The sequence below is a fragment of the Manacus candei genome, unplaced genomic scaffold (genome assembly GCF_025592945.1).
Source record: "Manacus candei isolate 608988 ecotype Guabito, Panama unplaced genomic scaffold, ASM2559294v1 h1tg000071l, whole genome shotgun sequence".
Lineage (NCBI taxonomy): Eukaryota > Metazoa > Chordata > Aves > Passeriformes > Pipridae > Manacus > Manacus candei.
In genome coordinates, this window is record NW_026138119.1 from 845678 (window position 1) to 861691 (window position 16014).

A 16014-nucleotide genomic window follows, 5' to 3' on the forward strand; every position below is an offset into this window, starting at 1 on the left:
TCGGGCTTGGCAGAGCAAGTTTTGTGGGTTGTACAGATCATGTTGCAGAACTGTGAAACACTATTATCCCTAGAATTTGATTTGCTTCATTGGGAAATGATTTTCCTGGGCAATGAATCTGGTGGTCTTACTTTCACCAACACTCAGGTGTATTAACACCCCTATTAACACATAAGGGATTTGGTTTGTGGTAGATGTGCATTTTAAATCCTGCTTTTTGGGAGGGCTGAGTTGGCCCAGGGAAGGCTCAGTTGGCCCAGGGAAGGCACAGTGTTTCCCAGGTGGAACACAAAGCCCTGTGCTCCCACCCCATGGCTCAGCTGAGGCTGGGGCTGACAGCAGCCCACGGGGTGCAGCAGGCAAGGAGATCTTATCAGGCTTTTTATGTCTGCACTGAAGCCTGCATTCAGTATTCCCTATAAAATATGTTTGCATGGATTACGATTTTAAGAACATAAGAGAGATGATGACTTCATCCTTGATACTTCATGTGTCTTGATGCCATGGTGATTCTCAAATTAAATATGTGCAGGAACTATGTGTACACTTGGAAGTTATCTCCCTGCCTGTGAGCTGTCTCATTCCCGCTGCTCTTCAACAAACACATTCCCTGGGATGCCAGTTGCCTTCTCCTCCAGAGCTCAACTGAATGGACTATAAATACTAATGTAAAGAAAATAAGAATGCAGAGAGAATGTGTGCAGAGGCTTTGTTTTCAAACAAATTAAGCATCTATGTCATTATATAAAAACCAAATGTTCTTAGAAGGAGATGAGAGACAAAACTGAACATAAAATGCTGAAATGTTGGAATAATCCTGCCTGTTCCTGGTCCGTGTCAGCCTCTCTTCATCTGAAATTTCTTGTGAACAGAGAAGTCTCAACTGATTAATCATGTCTGATTTTAGGTAGAAATTCTTTGCAGGGTGAACATGCTACTGATTATTATTTAATAGCTGCCTCCAACTGCAAACATCCCCGGACCAGAAAGGCTCAGTCCTTTTAAGAACAAAATGCTCTACAAGTTTAATTGTTATAAACAAAACCTTCTGCCAACATTGCACAGACGTGACCTGTATTTTCCGTAGGTTAGAGGGAGAGTTATTAGCTCAGTGTTCTGTGAGTTTGGAGAAAGACTAATACTTTTTCTATAAATGAAAACAGCTGCTTTGCAATAACATTCAAGTTCCTAACAGCTGTCAACCATTGCTTTTTGCATTCTTTAAAATGTGTAAAGTGACCAAAAATAGTCTAAAATAATCTTCCTGGTCTGTTTAAGTGTATTATCCCACTGCCACAGGAAGCTGGATAATAAGGAAAGAGAAAGTTTCAAGAAACAGGAATAGGACATAAAAATAAGTCTCCGTATCATATTTTAGTCTCTAGACCAGAATCAGAGGAATTACAGCTGCCAAGGCCAGGGAAAGGAGCCTGTTCCATCCCCAGGTTCCTGGGAGCACAGGCTGTTACAGACCCAGGGTTTGTGGGGGTTGATTATTCCTGTGGTTCAGATTTGTTCACCCAAAGTTTAAGTTATCCCTCAGAACCTGGACTCTCAGATGAGGAGTTCTGCTTAGGGCTCATCTTTGTTGGGGGAGCAGCCGGGGAGGAGAGACCTGAGCTGTGTCTGAAAATTCACCTTCTGACGTGTCAGGGTCAGCACCACTTCTAATGTCAAATTTCATGGCTTAAACTGTTCCAAAACAGTTTCTGGAGGAGCCATGGGTCTCACTGGGGTTTTCCTTCTTCACCCCATCTTGTTGGAAGGGGAATGGGACAAAAAGAAATGTCTGGAAAGGGAGATGTGTGTGTATTTTGATTGCACATATATGTATTTATTCATAAATTTAAAAAAGGAGAATTAAGAAGATAAAAGAAACTATGTAAAAACACAACCCTGTGATTAAAGCATTTTTAAGAGATAAACTACAGTTAGGATAAACTGTCATTAAATTTTGATACTGTCATGGAGTGATGGTAACTGAGGAGTTTAAATTTAAAAGTAAATATGTTCGAGTAGGCGATGCATATGTTGGCTCTGACTCTTTCCAGGATGGAAGCCCCAGCATCTGTGACAGTGAAAAGCCAATTAATTTGTATTTCCTTGTGTTCACATGCATACTTTTCTGCTTAATGGTAGTTGTGAGTTTCTCTGGCTCCAAGTGCTTTGTTTTGGATCATTACAGCATCCCTGTGGAGCCTGGTGCCCCAGTTATGAATGGCTTTACCTGGAAATACTTCAACAATCCTGGATTTCCTTGCACTAAGCTGTTTACATCAGCAGGATTTACATTAAAGAGAACACCAGTATTTGTAGATCCTTGCTCAGGTCCCTGTCCAGGTGTGAGTGGAAGGCACAGCCCTGTTGCTCCAGCCTCCTCCCCACTCCGTGGGGGTCAGGAGCTGCCTGGTTCCTCCAGGTCGGGCCCCCCATGTGCACACTCAGCACCCTGTGCCCAGGAGTCCCAGAGCTGGGCTTGGCTCTGTGCTCACTGCTGGCCATTCCTCTGGGAAGGGAAGGGTTGCCCACGGCTCGTTTTTGTGGGATAATTCCCGCAGCAGGATGGATGTGCAGGGTGAGCCCCTCGGAGTGGAGAGAGCTGGGAATGGTTTCCTTCTGCCTCCAAACTGCAGCTCTGCTCTGCAGTGGGGATGATTTATTCCACAAGCCCTTTCTCCCCAGGCTGCTGACGCTGAGCAGACCCGGGCGTGCCGGGGTCAGGGCTGTTGGTGTGCATGGGAATAAAGTTTGAATAGTTGTTCAGAATAGCAACGGCTCCTTAGCCCCATGCTTTGGGCTGGTGGGGGGCTGGACATCAACCTGGATGGGTGAGGAGAATTTTTCATGCCTGGCCTCCGAAACAAAAGTGAAATATTGAACAAAGTCTATTTTGGAGCTGTTGGTATTGAAATCGTACAGTTATTGGTTCTTCTGGATTGGCAGTAATGCTGTAATTTATGTGATATTTTAAATTGTGCAGCTCAGTGTTTGGGTGACTGAGACTTTTGTGTTTGTTTCATCCACGGTGATGAACAGAGCCTGTGCTGGTACCTGGCATCTTTATGGGCACTGCTTGGTTTTTGTGAACCCTCGAGTGCCTCGTCTGGGTGGCTGTGCTGCCCTGAGCTGCAGATCTATCCTTGGCCAGGGAAAAGCACCTTTGTCACTTGATAACCCAGGCAGTGAGGAGAGGCCTCGTGCTGATGTGTCCTGAATGCCCACCCGAGGCTGGGCCCCAGGATGGCCCCGTTGGGGCCCATTGCAGGTGCCCATGGCCAGGGCATGGGAGCATTCACTGCCCTCTGCCTCCCCTCCCAGAGCTGGGAGTTAAAACAAAATCTCTGTGTTGTGTTTCTGCTATAGGTGCTTTACCACATAATGATTTTGTCTCCTCTCAGCTTTATTTAGAGCTACATATAGCTAATGCAAAAACGTGGCAATTAAATAAAATTCTTCTGTTGGTGCTATGCACAGCCTGGTTTGCTGCTGGCCATGCTGCACGTTTGCTGTTCCACAGAAAAGCAATCCAGAAATGAAGTGTTTGTTTCTTTTTAAGGGGCTTTTGACTAAATTCTTTAATTTCACTGGCTGTCAAGGTAGTGTTAAGTAAAATAGGTTTGAACTGCTGTAGTTTTTGTATACTGGACTAGATGTCAGAAACCTTTGCCATCACTGGAAATTCTGTCACTCTGGATTTACTATCTGTTTCCCACAGCTGAATTCCTGAGCAGTGTGATTTAACACCTTGGCTCTCCATCAGCCGGGCCTGGCATTTATTTGAATGCATTACACCACTGGTTTCCATAAACTATTTTACAATTGTTTCATATAAATGACTGTTTATTTCTACAAAAACCATCTGTATTTCTATGGAGAGCAGCAGATAACTGTGTGTAAAATTCAGTAATGTCACAACAGCGCAAGTTAAGGAAAACCAGATTGGACTGAAAAAACCCTCTTGTGCTTGTGCATGATGTTAAAAGTTTGTTTTCACTATTTAAATATCTTTATTTATTAACCAGTATTTGCATTGGTAATGATAAAATCTTTATTCCACTTCAGAGGTGTTGAGGGGCTTTGGGGGTTTTTAGCAGATAAACAGATTTAAGATGTCCTCACAGCAGCAGGATTGGAGATGTAAACATTCTGCTCTGCAGCCAGTTCCTCTCTCACTGTTTACATATTTTCTGTTGTTTTATTGTCATTGCCAAGCACACAATGGAATCCTGCCCCTTCTGTCATGTTCTAAGAAAAATCCCACAGAAGGAGGCCTGAGCCCTCTCCCTGTTCCCACTTTGTCTGCTCTCCACAGTGGTTGATCCTGCTCCTCCCTCAGCCCTTTTGGTTTATGGTCCTGGGCCAGGGGCCGTGTCCAGCACTGACTGGGAGCTGGGGTTCCCCCAAGCCTCCCTGGGAGGACGAGGCATTGCCTCGGTTTCCCTCCTCCCAGCCAGCACCCAAGGAGCCTCCACACTGAGCTATTTTAGTTCCTCCATCTGCTGCCCATGTGCTGGCAGAGGGAACGCTGGAATCCAGCAGTCTTACACTTAGCACGACTGATACTTTCTGACAGACTATTTGAAATGATAGAAATACATAAATCTCCTCTTTTTTATGACCTTGTAATAGCTGCAACATATTTCCAGCAAATATTTTCTATAGCAATAATAAAAAAAGCGATAACAAAAAAATAAATATAAATATAGTTTAAACTCGTGCAGAATTGCGCTTTCAAAGCTCAGGGATGGAGCAGCGAGGCAATAAATCACAAATCCTTGTGGAAGGAGGGACTTGGAAAAGGAAAGTCCCACAGACATCAACGTTAAGTGTTTAGCAACAGTTTTCTTTTGACTGCTCTCCTGCCTGTGTTCTGCCCGTGGACGGAGCCGAGGCACAGCTCACTTCTCCTTTCCTTGTTCCCTCCTGCCCGGCAGCAGCTGCTGTGGCTGTTCAGCCATGGCTGCCTGACTGTCCATACTTTGGATTTTTCCTCTGTTATTTCCTTTGCCCAGAGAAGCTGTGGCTGCCCCTGGATCCCTGGAAGTGTCCAAGGCCAGGTTGGATGGGGCTTGGAGCAACCTGGGCTGGTGGAAGGTGTCCCTGCCCGTGGCAGCTTTAAGGACCCTCCCAAGGTGGACTGTTCTGGGATTTGGTGGTTGCAGCAAACCCTGTGAGCAGCAGCAGTGCCTGGGCCATGGCAGAGGTCAGGTATGAGGGGCTGCACCATCAGTCCAGTGTGTACACCCTCAGTCCAGTGTGTACACCCTCAGTACAGTGTGTACACCCTCAGTCCAGTGTGTACACCACCAGTCCAGTGTGTACACCACCAGTCCAGTGTATACACCCTCAGTCCAGTGTGTACACCCTCAGTCCAGTGTGTACACCATCAGTCCAGTGTGTACACCCTCAGTACAGTGTGTACACCCTCAGTCCAGTGTGTACACCACCAGTCCAGTGTGTACACCACCAGTCCAGTGTATACACCCTCAGTCCAGTGTGTACACCCTCAGTACAGTGTATACACCACCAGTCCAGTGTGTACACCATCAGTCCAGTGTATAACACGTTGCTCACACCTACTGCTCTCAGGTCTGGGTGCTGACAGGGGTTTGTTGAAGGCATCCAAGGAGAGAGTGGTTTGTCTGGGCTTCCTCACCAGGCAAACTGTGAAACTGCAACACAAACCCGTAGCAAAGAGTAGAATTAGTGGATGACTGTGGACAAATGCAATTTCCAGGGACCAGACGTGGGCATGGCTCTGGCAGAGCAGGTCAAGCTCCGACGCTGTGAGCAGGCTGGGAGAAGCCAGAGACCATCTGAATAGGATGGTTGGGTTTTCCATGGCAGGCTTAGATTTCCAAAAAAGATTTGACAGAGGCTCATAAAGCAATTAAACTGTCACAGGATGAGAAGGAGGATCTTCACATGGATTAATAATTGATTAAAAGACAGGAAACAAAGAATAGGAATAATGGCCCTGGGTGATTAGTAACTAGGTTACTGGTGGAGCTCCAGTGGAACTGGTGGAACCTGCATTGTTTGTTATTGTGGGGCATGGAAAGGATGTGAATGCTGATGTGACAAAATGTGCTGTTGATACAAAAGAGGTAAGAATAGTGCAAATAAAAGCTGTCTGTGAAGCACTGCAGAGGTATCCACAGTGCTGAGTGACAGGACAATAAAAGGAGAGAGAGAATTCAGTGTCAATGAGTGCAAAATAATATACATGGTGAAAAGCAACTGTAACTATGTGTGTAGAATCACGGGCTCTAATTACCTTCCATCAGTCAGGAAAAGTATCCTGAGTAGTTCCTCTGAACACTTCAGCTCCAGGTCAGAATGACAAATGGAACTTCAGGAATTAGGAAAAGAGTGGGGAACAAACCAATATCACTATACCAGTCCATAAATCCCAGTGTGGCCACATCTCATTTGCAATATTTTATCTCAAAAAAGATAATACAGAAGTAAAAAGATACAGAAAGGGATGAATGTGAAAGTGAATCAGATATGTGAAACAAGGAGCAGGTGCTGAGGAGGAAAGGGCTTTCCTAGGGTGGAAAAGGCACAGCGGGGTACAAGAGGTGTCTGTGCAGTGCAAGGGCTGGGGCTGGTGAATTGGGAGGGTTTTATCCTGTTCTTAGACAGGAGCTGCTCCCCTGAAACGTCGGGCTGGCAATGGCTCTGGGGAACAAAAGGGGATTCTTTTCCTCACACAGTGCAATAAACTCGGGTATATAGGCTCAGTTTTAAGCCAGCTGGGGTTTTTGTTGATACTGATCTGTTTAGTTTAGGCCTGACAAGTCCACAAACATGAAATATTCTTTTTGTAATCCTTAGTTCACCCTAATAACTAGTTTGGAGATGGAGAGGGGTTTGGTTGGGGTTTTGTTTAAAGCCTGGTTCCCCGTTGCAGTGTTAGTGTTGTTTATTGTGCAGATTCACCCCTGACCGTGGCATTCTTCATTGCTATTGAAAGTTAATGGGGGAAAAATTGCATTCCAAACATTTGAACCCGTAGTAGCCATGGCTGAACTTAGTTGATCTCTGGTGATCGGTTCAATTTAGTTACGATTTTTAGCCATTAGGCTGGGGCTGAATGATGGTGATTTGGTTGAGGCCAAATGTCTGCAGAAAATTGGCTGTTTGATAAGAGCCCTGTTATCAGAGGGGGATACTTTCTCATTTACATTTAGATGAGTATTGATTATTTATTTACTCAGAGAAGTGAGATTCGTTCCCAATCTTATCTCTCTCGTCTCTGCTTGTCAGCAGAAAGAGAGAGAGAGCTCCTGACAACAGCCCAAGATAACAGCACTTTGTAGTGGAGATAAAAGTTGGAATGGGCCTTTTTCTAGTCTTGACTGAAAGGATAAGTTTTAAAAATTAGAACTGATGGGTCGTGCTTTCAAAAGCCCTTTCTGAAGGCTTTGCAGCTTAAATGGCAACAGAATTGGTTTGTTGGTGTGCGGGTGGCCATTCCCTTCTGTAAGGGAGACACTTAATTTGATTACATGGTGGGATTCTTCCCGGCACCTTTGTGTGTGCACAGGGAAGCTGTGGGTGTTGGCAGCTGCTTCCTTGGTTTTAATTCCTGGTAAACATTCCTCTCTTTAAAGGAGTATCTTGAAATAGCCAAGCAGGGTGGGTATCTGTGGACAGAATCTGTGGTGTGAGTGGTTAAACAGGGAGCACTGGGAGCTGCCATCAGTGGGAGAGCTTGGCTTGGATCCCTGGCCAGGACCATCCGTGCTAGGATTTTAAAGGTTTATTTTGCAACTACATAGAGCATTTGCATGAGATTACAGAAATCCATAAAATCCAGCTTTGGTATTGCCACTTGAAATTTTGTTGAAATTCACAGAGCAGGATTCCAGTAGGAGACCATTAAATTATCCAGTGTTCCTACTACAGTGATGTCCTTTGAACCTGTGAGAGAAACCTGGTAGTAAAACTCCTCCACAGAGTCAGCCTAACATTCTTCATCTGTTGGGAAGCAGGGGTCATGTAAATGTGGACAGATATTTAAAGCATTATTGAAGAGTAGATACTCTCTTAAAATCCATTTACACTTTTCTTATTAATTTCTTAGTATTTTCTGTTTTCAAAGAGTTATCCAGAAGGCAGGTTGACCTGTTTCCTCTCCAGAGCTCTAGTTCCCTGCTTTATTAGCAGAGTTAACACAGGCTTGACACAAACTGGATAAAATAATTTACCTGATCACGGAATTCTCAAATTGCTCCAGATAAAAATCATCCTTTGCCGCTGGCAGGGTGATTTGGAGGGTGTGATCCCTGTTGGCTCTCCACAGGGTTCAGCAGCATGAGCAGTGTTGCTGACATAGGTGATGTTGTTCTTTGGAGTGGATCCAGCTGCTGGAATCAGATCCACACAGAGGGATGGTGAGCCCCTGCCATGCTCCTGGCTTTAACCTTGTCGTCGTGTGTGTGGGAGCCTGGGGTGGTTTGAAGGCTTTGGTAGCATTGATGTCTGTCCTTTGCCTCATCCCACTGTCTGGGAAGCACCAGGCGAGTTCATCTCTCCGTGCCAGAGGTACCCTGGGCTGGCACTCAGCCATTAGTTCCAAGACAGGGGAATTTCACTCCTTGCTCTGATTTGAGATGGTTTTGGGGTGGGAGCAGGACAGAGGCTGTGGTGGAACCGGGGAACTGGGGCACAGCAAAGGCACTGGTGTCAGCAGGTGCCATCCTGGGCACACTGCTCTGGAGCTCCAGGGCAGCAAGAGCTCTGTCTGTGGTGGGAGTGCCCGGAGCAGGAGTTTGGTACCTGGTACCAACAGCACTGATGTCCAGATGGGAACCAGCAGTTCCCTCAGATAGGGCTTGGGAATCTCTGGAAGATGCTTGTGGCGAATGGGCAAAGCCAGCAGGTTTTGCTGTCACTGATCCTGTTCTTAAACCTACACTGGTTTTTAAATCCAAATTGATTTACTGCTTTGAGATTTGTTTCAATTCAGTATATTTTGCTTCTGCCTAACAAGCCAGGCCTCTGTTTATTTAATTTATTTTAAATTGTTAATCACATTTCCAGTAGCTGGGAGAGGAGCAGCAATGGTGCTGGGTCTGTTTGCCTTTCTTTGTGCTGCACTGAGACATCTCCACTGCTCCTCGAGTGCAGTTTGTGCTGCAGATGCTTCGACAGCTCCACGTGCCATCACTGGTTGTGCTGGGCAGGGTGGGTTTCCTCCTGTGTCCTGCAAAAAGCCTGGCACCATGTCTGCTCTGAGTGTCACTGGGAATAAGGGGGCTCTGTAACGTTCTGCTTGGGGAGGAAACACGCCTGGGCCGAGCAGCTTCACGTGGCTTTGGGGAGATGGAATGAGAAGCCATAATTGAAATTCTGCTGTAGTAAATTTAAAATTAATTGGCTAACAAATTCCATTCCTTAGGCATGCCATCCAAGGCTGAAAGACTTAATTTTTTTATATGTTTTAAATATTTCATCATATATGCTCATAATTCAAAGTCAGGAAACAGTCAGAAATATTTTAAGTACTGATAAAGGGGGAATAGATTTCGTTATTTCAGTTCTATGTTTTTTGTTACATTAAGACCTGGTTAAAGGTGCTTTGCATTACTTAAGTTTTTTCAGGTATCTGTGTAGCATTATTTTGCCAGGTTATACTGAAATCACACAGCTGAGAACTTGGTGTGCACTTCATGTCTCAGGTGTGAGCAGGAGTGGAGTCACCCCATACTGTTGGAGGGTGGGAGCACAGCCCCCACCAGCTCCTACCCTTGGGAGGGGCTTTCCTTCTTCCAGGGTCCCCCATGGAGCTCTGTGCACTTGGGTCTCCCCCCACCCTGACCACTGCCAGGATGGCAGGGCCGGAGCTGACTCGTGGGGTTCACCTGGAATTGTATCAGGTTCCACACCATCCTCCACCTTCTGACAGGGCCCTTTCCTTTGGCAAAGAGCTTTGAGACATCAACACCCACCTGCTCTGCTCCTGGGCTGCAAATAACCTCGTGTTAGTTGAACGTGCTAAGCCATCACTTTGTTAGAAAACGGATGATTTTACGAGTTACTTTATGTTTCAGGTCCTCAGTATCGGCTGGAGAAGCAGAGTGAACCTAATGTCCCAGTAGATTTAGACTGTACCTTGGAGAGCCAGAGCACTTTGGAATTCTGCCTTGTCCGGGAGAACAGTATGTTTCCCATTTTCACTTTTGCTCTTGTAAACTGCTTAAACTCACTTCAGTTATGTATTTTGGAACACAAGCTGTACTGTCTGGGCAAGTACATTTTGACGAGACTCTCTGTCCCGAGGCACTTTCCGTGGTGCCAAAACAATATTCCAGAGGGAAATGATGGATTTCATACCTCTAGTAAATAGTCTGCATCCTGTTTATCACTTCATGATTAATCTTTCGCTGTTAAACTCTGCTCTGTAAAGTTATGACCAACCCTGAAAAACACGAAATATGAACCTGTCTGTGTTGCAGACACTGCTCAGTGAGTCGAGGGGTTGGTCTGCAGTGTGTTGTGCCAGGTCAATGTGGCTGTCAGAGGCACTGGGGTTTTCTAATAAAATTTAAAGAAATTAGCCATGCAGAAGTAACTAGAGCAGTTTGATGATTTTTGAAGTGCCAGACAAATAATCTTCTCTCCAGCTATGCTCAAATATTTTTATTCTATTACTGTTTTAATGTTCTAATATTATTTCCTTATTTATTTCTTTTCATGAAATGACATGAAACTTTAAAAAAGAGACACCTAACATTGATTTGTGTTTGTTTCCATAGCATTTTGGTTCATTCTTCATTCTTTACAACAGTCACACTCTCGGTTTTGGGGCTCTTTTGTTCCATTTTGTGTAAAAATGTTGATTGTACTAATGAATAAAACCAGTCACATTCCTGCTCTCAGCCAAGCCCACACTGCACACAGCCAGAGTAAGAGCCTGTTTTGAGTCATAGAAGAGGTTTTTCTTTCTGTGCAAAGATTAGACCTTTCCACTGATACTTTTTGGCCATGGCAACTGTATTTTATCTCCAAATGGCAGCAGAGCCTCCCCGGAGCACCTCCTAATTCCAGCAGGGAGTAGCAGCCCCTGCTCTGTTCATGGAATGGCAGAGGTGAGACAGCACCAGGAGCTCCCCAGACCTGCAGCACTGCTGGGGCTCAGATCAACACTCTTGGGTTTGGCCGCTGCTCTCTGTAGGGTGGGACTTGCTCCCAAAATATTCCTGGTGCTCCTGGTTCATTTCTTCACAAAATGGTTCTAAGAAACTGCAGGAGAGACCTTGGCAGGAGGGAGCAGAGGGGCTGTGCCCACGGCAGGAGGGAGCAGGGAGGCTGTGCTGAGGAAATGGAGCAGTTCTGACCTCGCTAATCGAGTTGTGCTCTTCCACAAGCCAGAATTCCCCGACGTCTGCATCCCACCTATTACTTTTGTATTGATTTTTAATCTATGAAACGATGCACACTAGTCATACTTCCATAGGCTTTGCATGTGATTTAAAATAACATTTTTTTTAATCAAGGCTCTGTAATTAAAAGAATATTGTATATACTTCATTTTTAATGTATTTTCATCATCTGTGGAGGAATCCAGGCTGTGGCCTATAGCTGTATCTTCTGCAAGTCTTTGCTCTCATGAGTGACTTGGGTTCAGGTTGTACTGTTACTTTAACAGTAAATCTGTCTTAAGTTTGTAAGTTCTGTAGCAGGAGGCAGTGGGTCTGCTCTGCTTGAGCAGCAAATACTCCAGGAGAGCCTCAGGGGCCTTGGCTCAAAATAATTGTCAATAAATGTAGCGTTGAGGGGACACTTTTCCCTTTCCCCAAAGTCCTTGTGCTACATCACTCCTCTCCCCTCCCAGGCCAGGGGACACCAAAGCAAGCCCTGCTTCTCTGCAGAGCAGCATGTGGAGAGGTGTGGGATGGACCCCCGAGGCTGCCAGGTCAAAATTCCCTCAATTGGTGAACTCTCCTGCCCTCCTTAAGCAAATTGATGGTGCCCATCTAAGAGCATAATGTGGAGCCCATCTAGGATGGGGATTCCCATGACAGAGAACACCCTGGGCTGGACCCCAAGGACTCCCTGGGCTCACTGAGCTCCTGGTGCTTCTCCAGCCACCATCCTTCCCATCTGCAGTGGCATCACTGCATGGATGATGGTTTTTGGTCCCAGTCATGGGTGCTGTGTTCATCAACCATGCCTGGCACCTGGGAGAGCAAAGGCAGAACTGACACTTTGACTCTGGAGTTCAGGAGCAAGTCCCAGCTTTGGTTTGCTCAAGGCTGACAGGAATCTAGGCAAAATAATAAACACTTTGGTGAATTCTGCCTCTTTTCTGAGTGCTTTCTGAATTGATCCCGAACATGAATAAGGAACACAGGAGAAATGTTATGTTTGTCGTTTCTGCCCCCAAAACGGGTGAATTTAAAGTGATCCTGCACTGTCCCTGCTCAGGGATTTGTGTTGGCCCTGCACACAGAGGGGCTCAAGGGCAATACAGTGTGTGAGATCAGTCACAATCCCTGGCTCCCCCCTACACAGCCAGGGAGTGCTTTTTGGGGTGCTTAGGAGGTATCTTTTGGTGTGACATTAGAATAGAAATATTGACAGTTTTGCACTATTAATAAAATAATGGCTTGACAATCCTATCATCAAACTGAAATATTCACTTTGTGCATTCTGTCTTGATTTGAAATACTTTTAGCTTCAATATGCCAGTCAGGAAAAGCTCTGTTGTAACACCTATTGCTTGTAAATGTGCTCTTCATAGTCTCGTAGTCATTTATAAATATATATATGGATGATGCCAAGCATCTGCTGGGAGAAGAGCTGCCATGTTCCTTTGGGCAGCAGAAAGTTTATATTTCAGGGTATTAAATGAAACAAAGAACTTTCCATTATTAAGAAATATGTATGGAGAAATCCCCTTTCCATCCAGCATTTCCTAATAGCATTCAAGCTAATAAACTGCTTCCAGTGTGCAGAACTTTTAACTCGAACAAAGATTTATCTTTAAACTGAAAGCTGCACTTTGTAATGTGAAATGCCTTTATGTGTGGTAGCAAACCGTTCATGGCTAATTTAGTTTTATTCTTGCCATCTTACTTCTGGAAAGTTCCTCTTTCTCATTTTATCATTAGATAGTAATTAGTATTCAAGGGAAATTGGTCTTAATATATTAAAATTGGTTTAGTGCCTTTAGACCTATAGCAAAGCCAGTGTCTTATTGGAAAATGTAATTGGGGACTCTGTGTATGTAATTAATTGTATTGCAATTAAGAACTTTCATTAAGCAATATTCTAGTACATTAAAGTAATAAGGGACATTTTTGCAGTGCAGTTAACTTTGTATTTTGTTGTTTTATCGAGGAAATACAGGTTCACTTGCTCTTGAATAGTCTGCATATGGCATTTCAATATTCTGGTATTCCTAATGAGTCATTTTTATCTGTCCTCTGGTGCTGGCAGGGGTCCCTGTTGGAGGAGGCTCCTGGTTTAGCTGAGTCCCCATCAGAGGAGGCTCTTGTTTAGCTTCTGCCTTATTTCAGGCTCGTGGTTCTGGGGCTGTTGTCCCGTTGCTGTTTGTCTCATTTGAAAGTCAGGAGTTTCAATGAGGGGATTGGCCCGAGGGACCAGTTTAACTCCGTGTGTCACAGTGTCCCTCTGGGTCTGTGTCCTGCCATCCTCAGGCACAGGATCTGTGTGATGGGGCAGTTCCTGGCTGCTCTCCCAAGAGCAGCAACTTAGAAATCCTGTGAAGCTGAATCTGTTCACAAAGTTCATGAAACAGAGATGGCCAAGGTTACAGACACAGGGCAGATCTGAGAGGCTTCCAGGGCAGAATCCTGCCCCAGGGCTGCAGCACTGGCAGGTGCTCACGGGTTTAGTTACAGCCACGTGTTTTTTCCTGGATGTGACCTGGCAGGCTGCAAATTTTCTTTTTAATACTTTTATTTTGGGTAAGTGAAATCTGAGAAGCCTCAGCATCATCAGAGCTGTGTGACATTGTCCCGTGGTATCCCCCCTGTGCCGTAATCCCGGGTGGATGGCCAGGCTGGGGCAGTTCAGAGCTGGAGTGGGGTCGGGGGCACAGGGACAGTGGTACCCTCAGGGTGTCCTGCGGGTCCTGATCCTGTGGAGTGTTCTAAGCACATTCCACAGGAGGTGTGGGAGGGAGGTCGGTGTGTTGCCACTTTCTGTGATATTTCTGCATTTCTGGTCTCTGCTGATTCAGTTTGGCTGTGGGTGCTGACGCTCCCTCACAGGTAACTCTGTGTTTAACACCCTCCTGCAGCACTGCCCATCACCAGCCAGAGCCCTGTCACTGAGTTGGCAGAGGCAGCACATGGCACCTCACTCCCACTGGGAACCCCTCTGCGTCTGGGAGCAGGGCTTTGTTAGGGACAGCACTGAGGACCTTCCTGTGTGAGACCCAGGGCTCCTGTCCCCCCACCGGCAGTGGCCCCTTGTCACTGTGGGTCCTTCCCTGCCCCACTGTCCCCATCTGTCCCAGGTGTCCCCACGTGTCCTGCTGCAGCTCACACCCCAGCAGTGTGTCATGGCCACACACTGTGGGGACAGGGCTGCAGGGGCATGTCCCTGCTTTCCATGGGGAGGAAAGTCCCAGCTGGCACCCAGCAGCAGGGCTGCCGTGCCACTGCCACCCTCCTGCCTCACTTTCAGGCACTGCCATGCCACAGTCTTTCAAGAGGCTTTTAAGTGCACCAAAAAGTTTGACATATCTCAGTGTATCTTTGGAGTAGTGCAGCATGAGGGTTTGACATGATACATTATGATAATCCATAGTATAGAGACATTAACACAGGGGTCTGTGACAAAATGCATTGTAATGTCTTGGAAGGAGCCATTACAATTTATCTTGTCATTCTGGAGCATGGAGTGGTTGCAGTGTTAAGATGGCTCTGCATAAATTCACATGGAGACTGTTTCATTTGATTTTTGGAATCCTTTCAAGTCGAATGGCACAGTCCAATTTGTAGTTTAACCCCTCAGTGTCCCACTTCCCCAAAGAAGGTCTGTGGTGTGTGGGGAGGGCAGCACTTGGAAAGCTCTGCTGAACATCTTTGACACAGTAATCTCCTGCTTTATGCTCTCAGTGTGGATTTTGAGTCATTTAACAGCAGATCCTCACCTTGCTTTGGTGTAGACAGGAAAGATGTTTATGGTAAGCAGTGGTGCTATGGAATTAGCAGGGAGACAGGGAATGCAGCAGAAGTGCTCCCTGCTCACAGGGGCTTCCCTTCTCCCACCTGCACTTGTCCTGGTGATGCCACAACCCCGACAGCCCCCCGTGCTCAGCAAACAGCATGTCCTTCAGCAGCTCTCAGTGTCCCCATCCAAAGGGATCCTGCTCCTGCATCCGTCTGGGTCGGAGACACGTGCCAGGGTTTTCCTCCCCAGACCCATGGCCTTTCCTGGCAAACCATCCCTTTGTCACTGGAACCCAAACATGGAAACCCACCGTGGCTTCCCTGCAATCCCTGGACAGATGGGAATGTACATCCCAGGGGGAAAGGTCGGCACAGGGAGCATTGGTGTTGAGACTGCTCCAATGGTGCAAGTCTCAATCAAAATTAATGCTGAAAAATCTGACAAGTTGGTACCTGCCTTGCTGGAGCTTTAAGATCTGTACTAAAATTCCATCATCTCATCTTCCCGTTATTAAAATTTCAGCAAAATATAAAGTTTTCATTAATCTCCTGCAGCAAATTTAGTTCTCTGAACTGGCAGTTGGTTCAGCTTTTAGGACTACATTAGCCAGGATATTAAACAAAACGTGTCATTCCTCAGGATCTCCTGTAAGAAGCTAAATCAGTTTTCAAGCATATTTATGCCACTTTATCTACCAGCATCTGAACGATCATTTCGAGCTGAGGTGCTTTATTAGCAGCTGGCATCGAAATTACTCCGCGCACAATTATAAATCGCATTATAGTAATGTTGGAATTGGTGTTAATCCAACGTCATAAAAGGTAAAAAATCTTTAAAGTGCGTTATATTTTTTCAGTA

The 16014-nt window shown here is 45.7% G+C and overlaps 1 protein-coding gene across 3 annotated transcripts in view; it reads left to right on the forward strand.

Moving 5' to 3' along the window:
• Positions 1–16014, forward strand: part of MAPKAP1 (MAPK associated protein 1) — an 89819-nt gene that overhangs the window by 54724 nt on the left and 19081 nt on the right. For all 3 annotated transcript variants that reach the window (XM_051807548.1, XM_051807549.1, XM_051807550.1), the window contains one exon: positions 10062–10169. In XM_051807548.1, coding sequence (XP_051663508.1) covers positions 10062–10169 — 108 coding nt within the window. The remainder of the gene's footprint in view (positions 1–10061; positions 10170–16014) is intronic.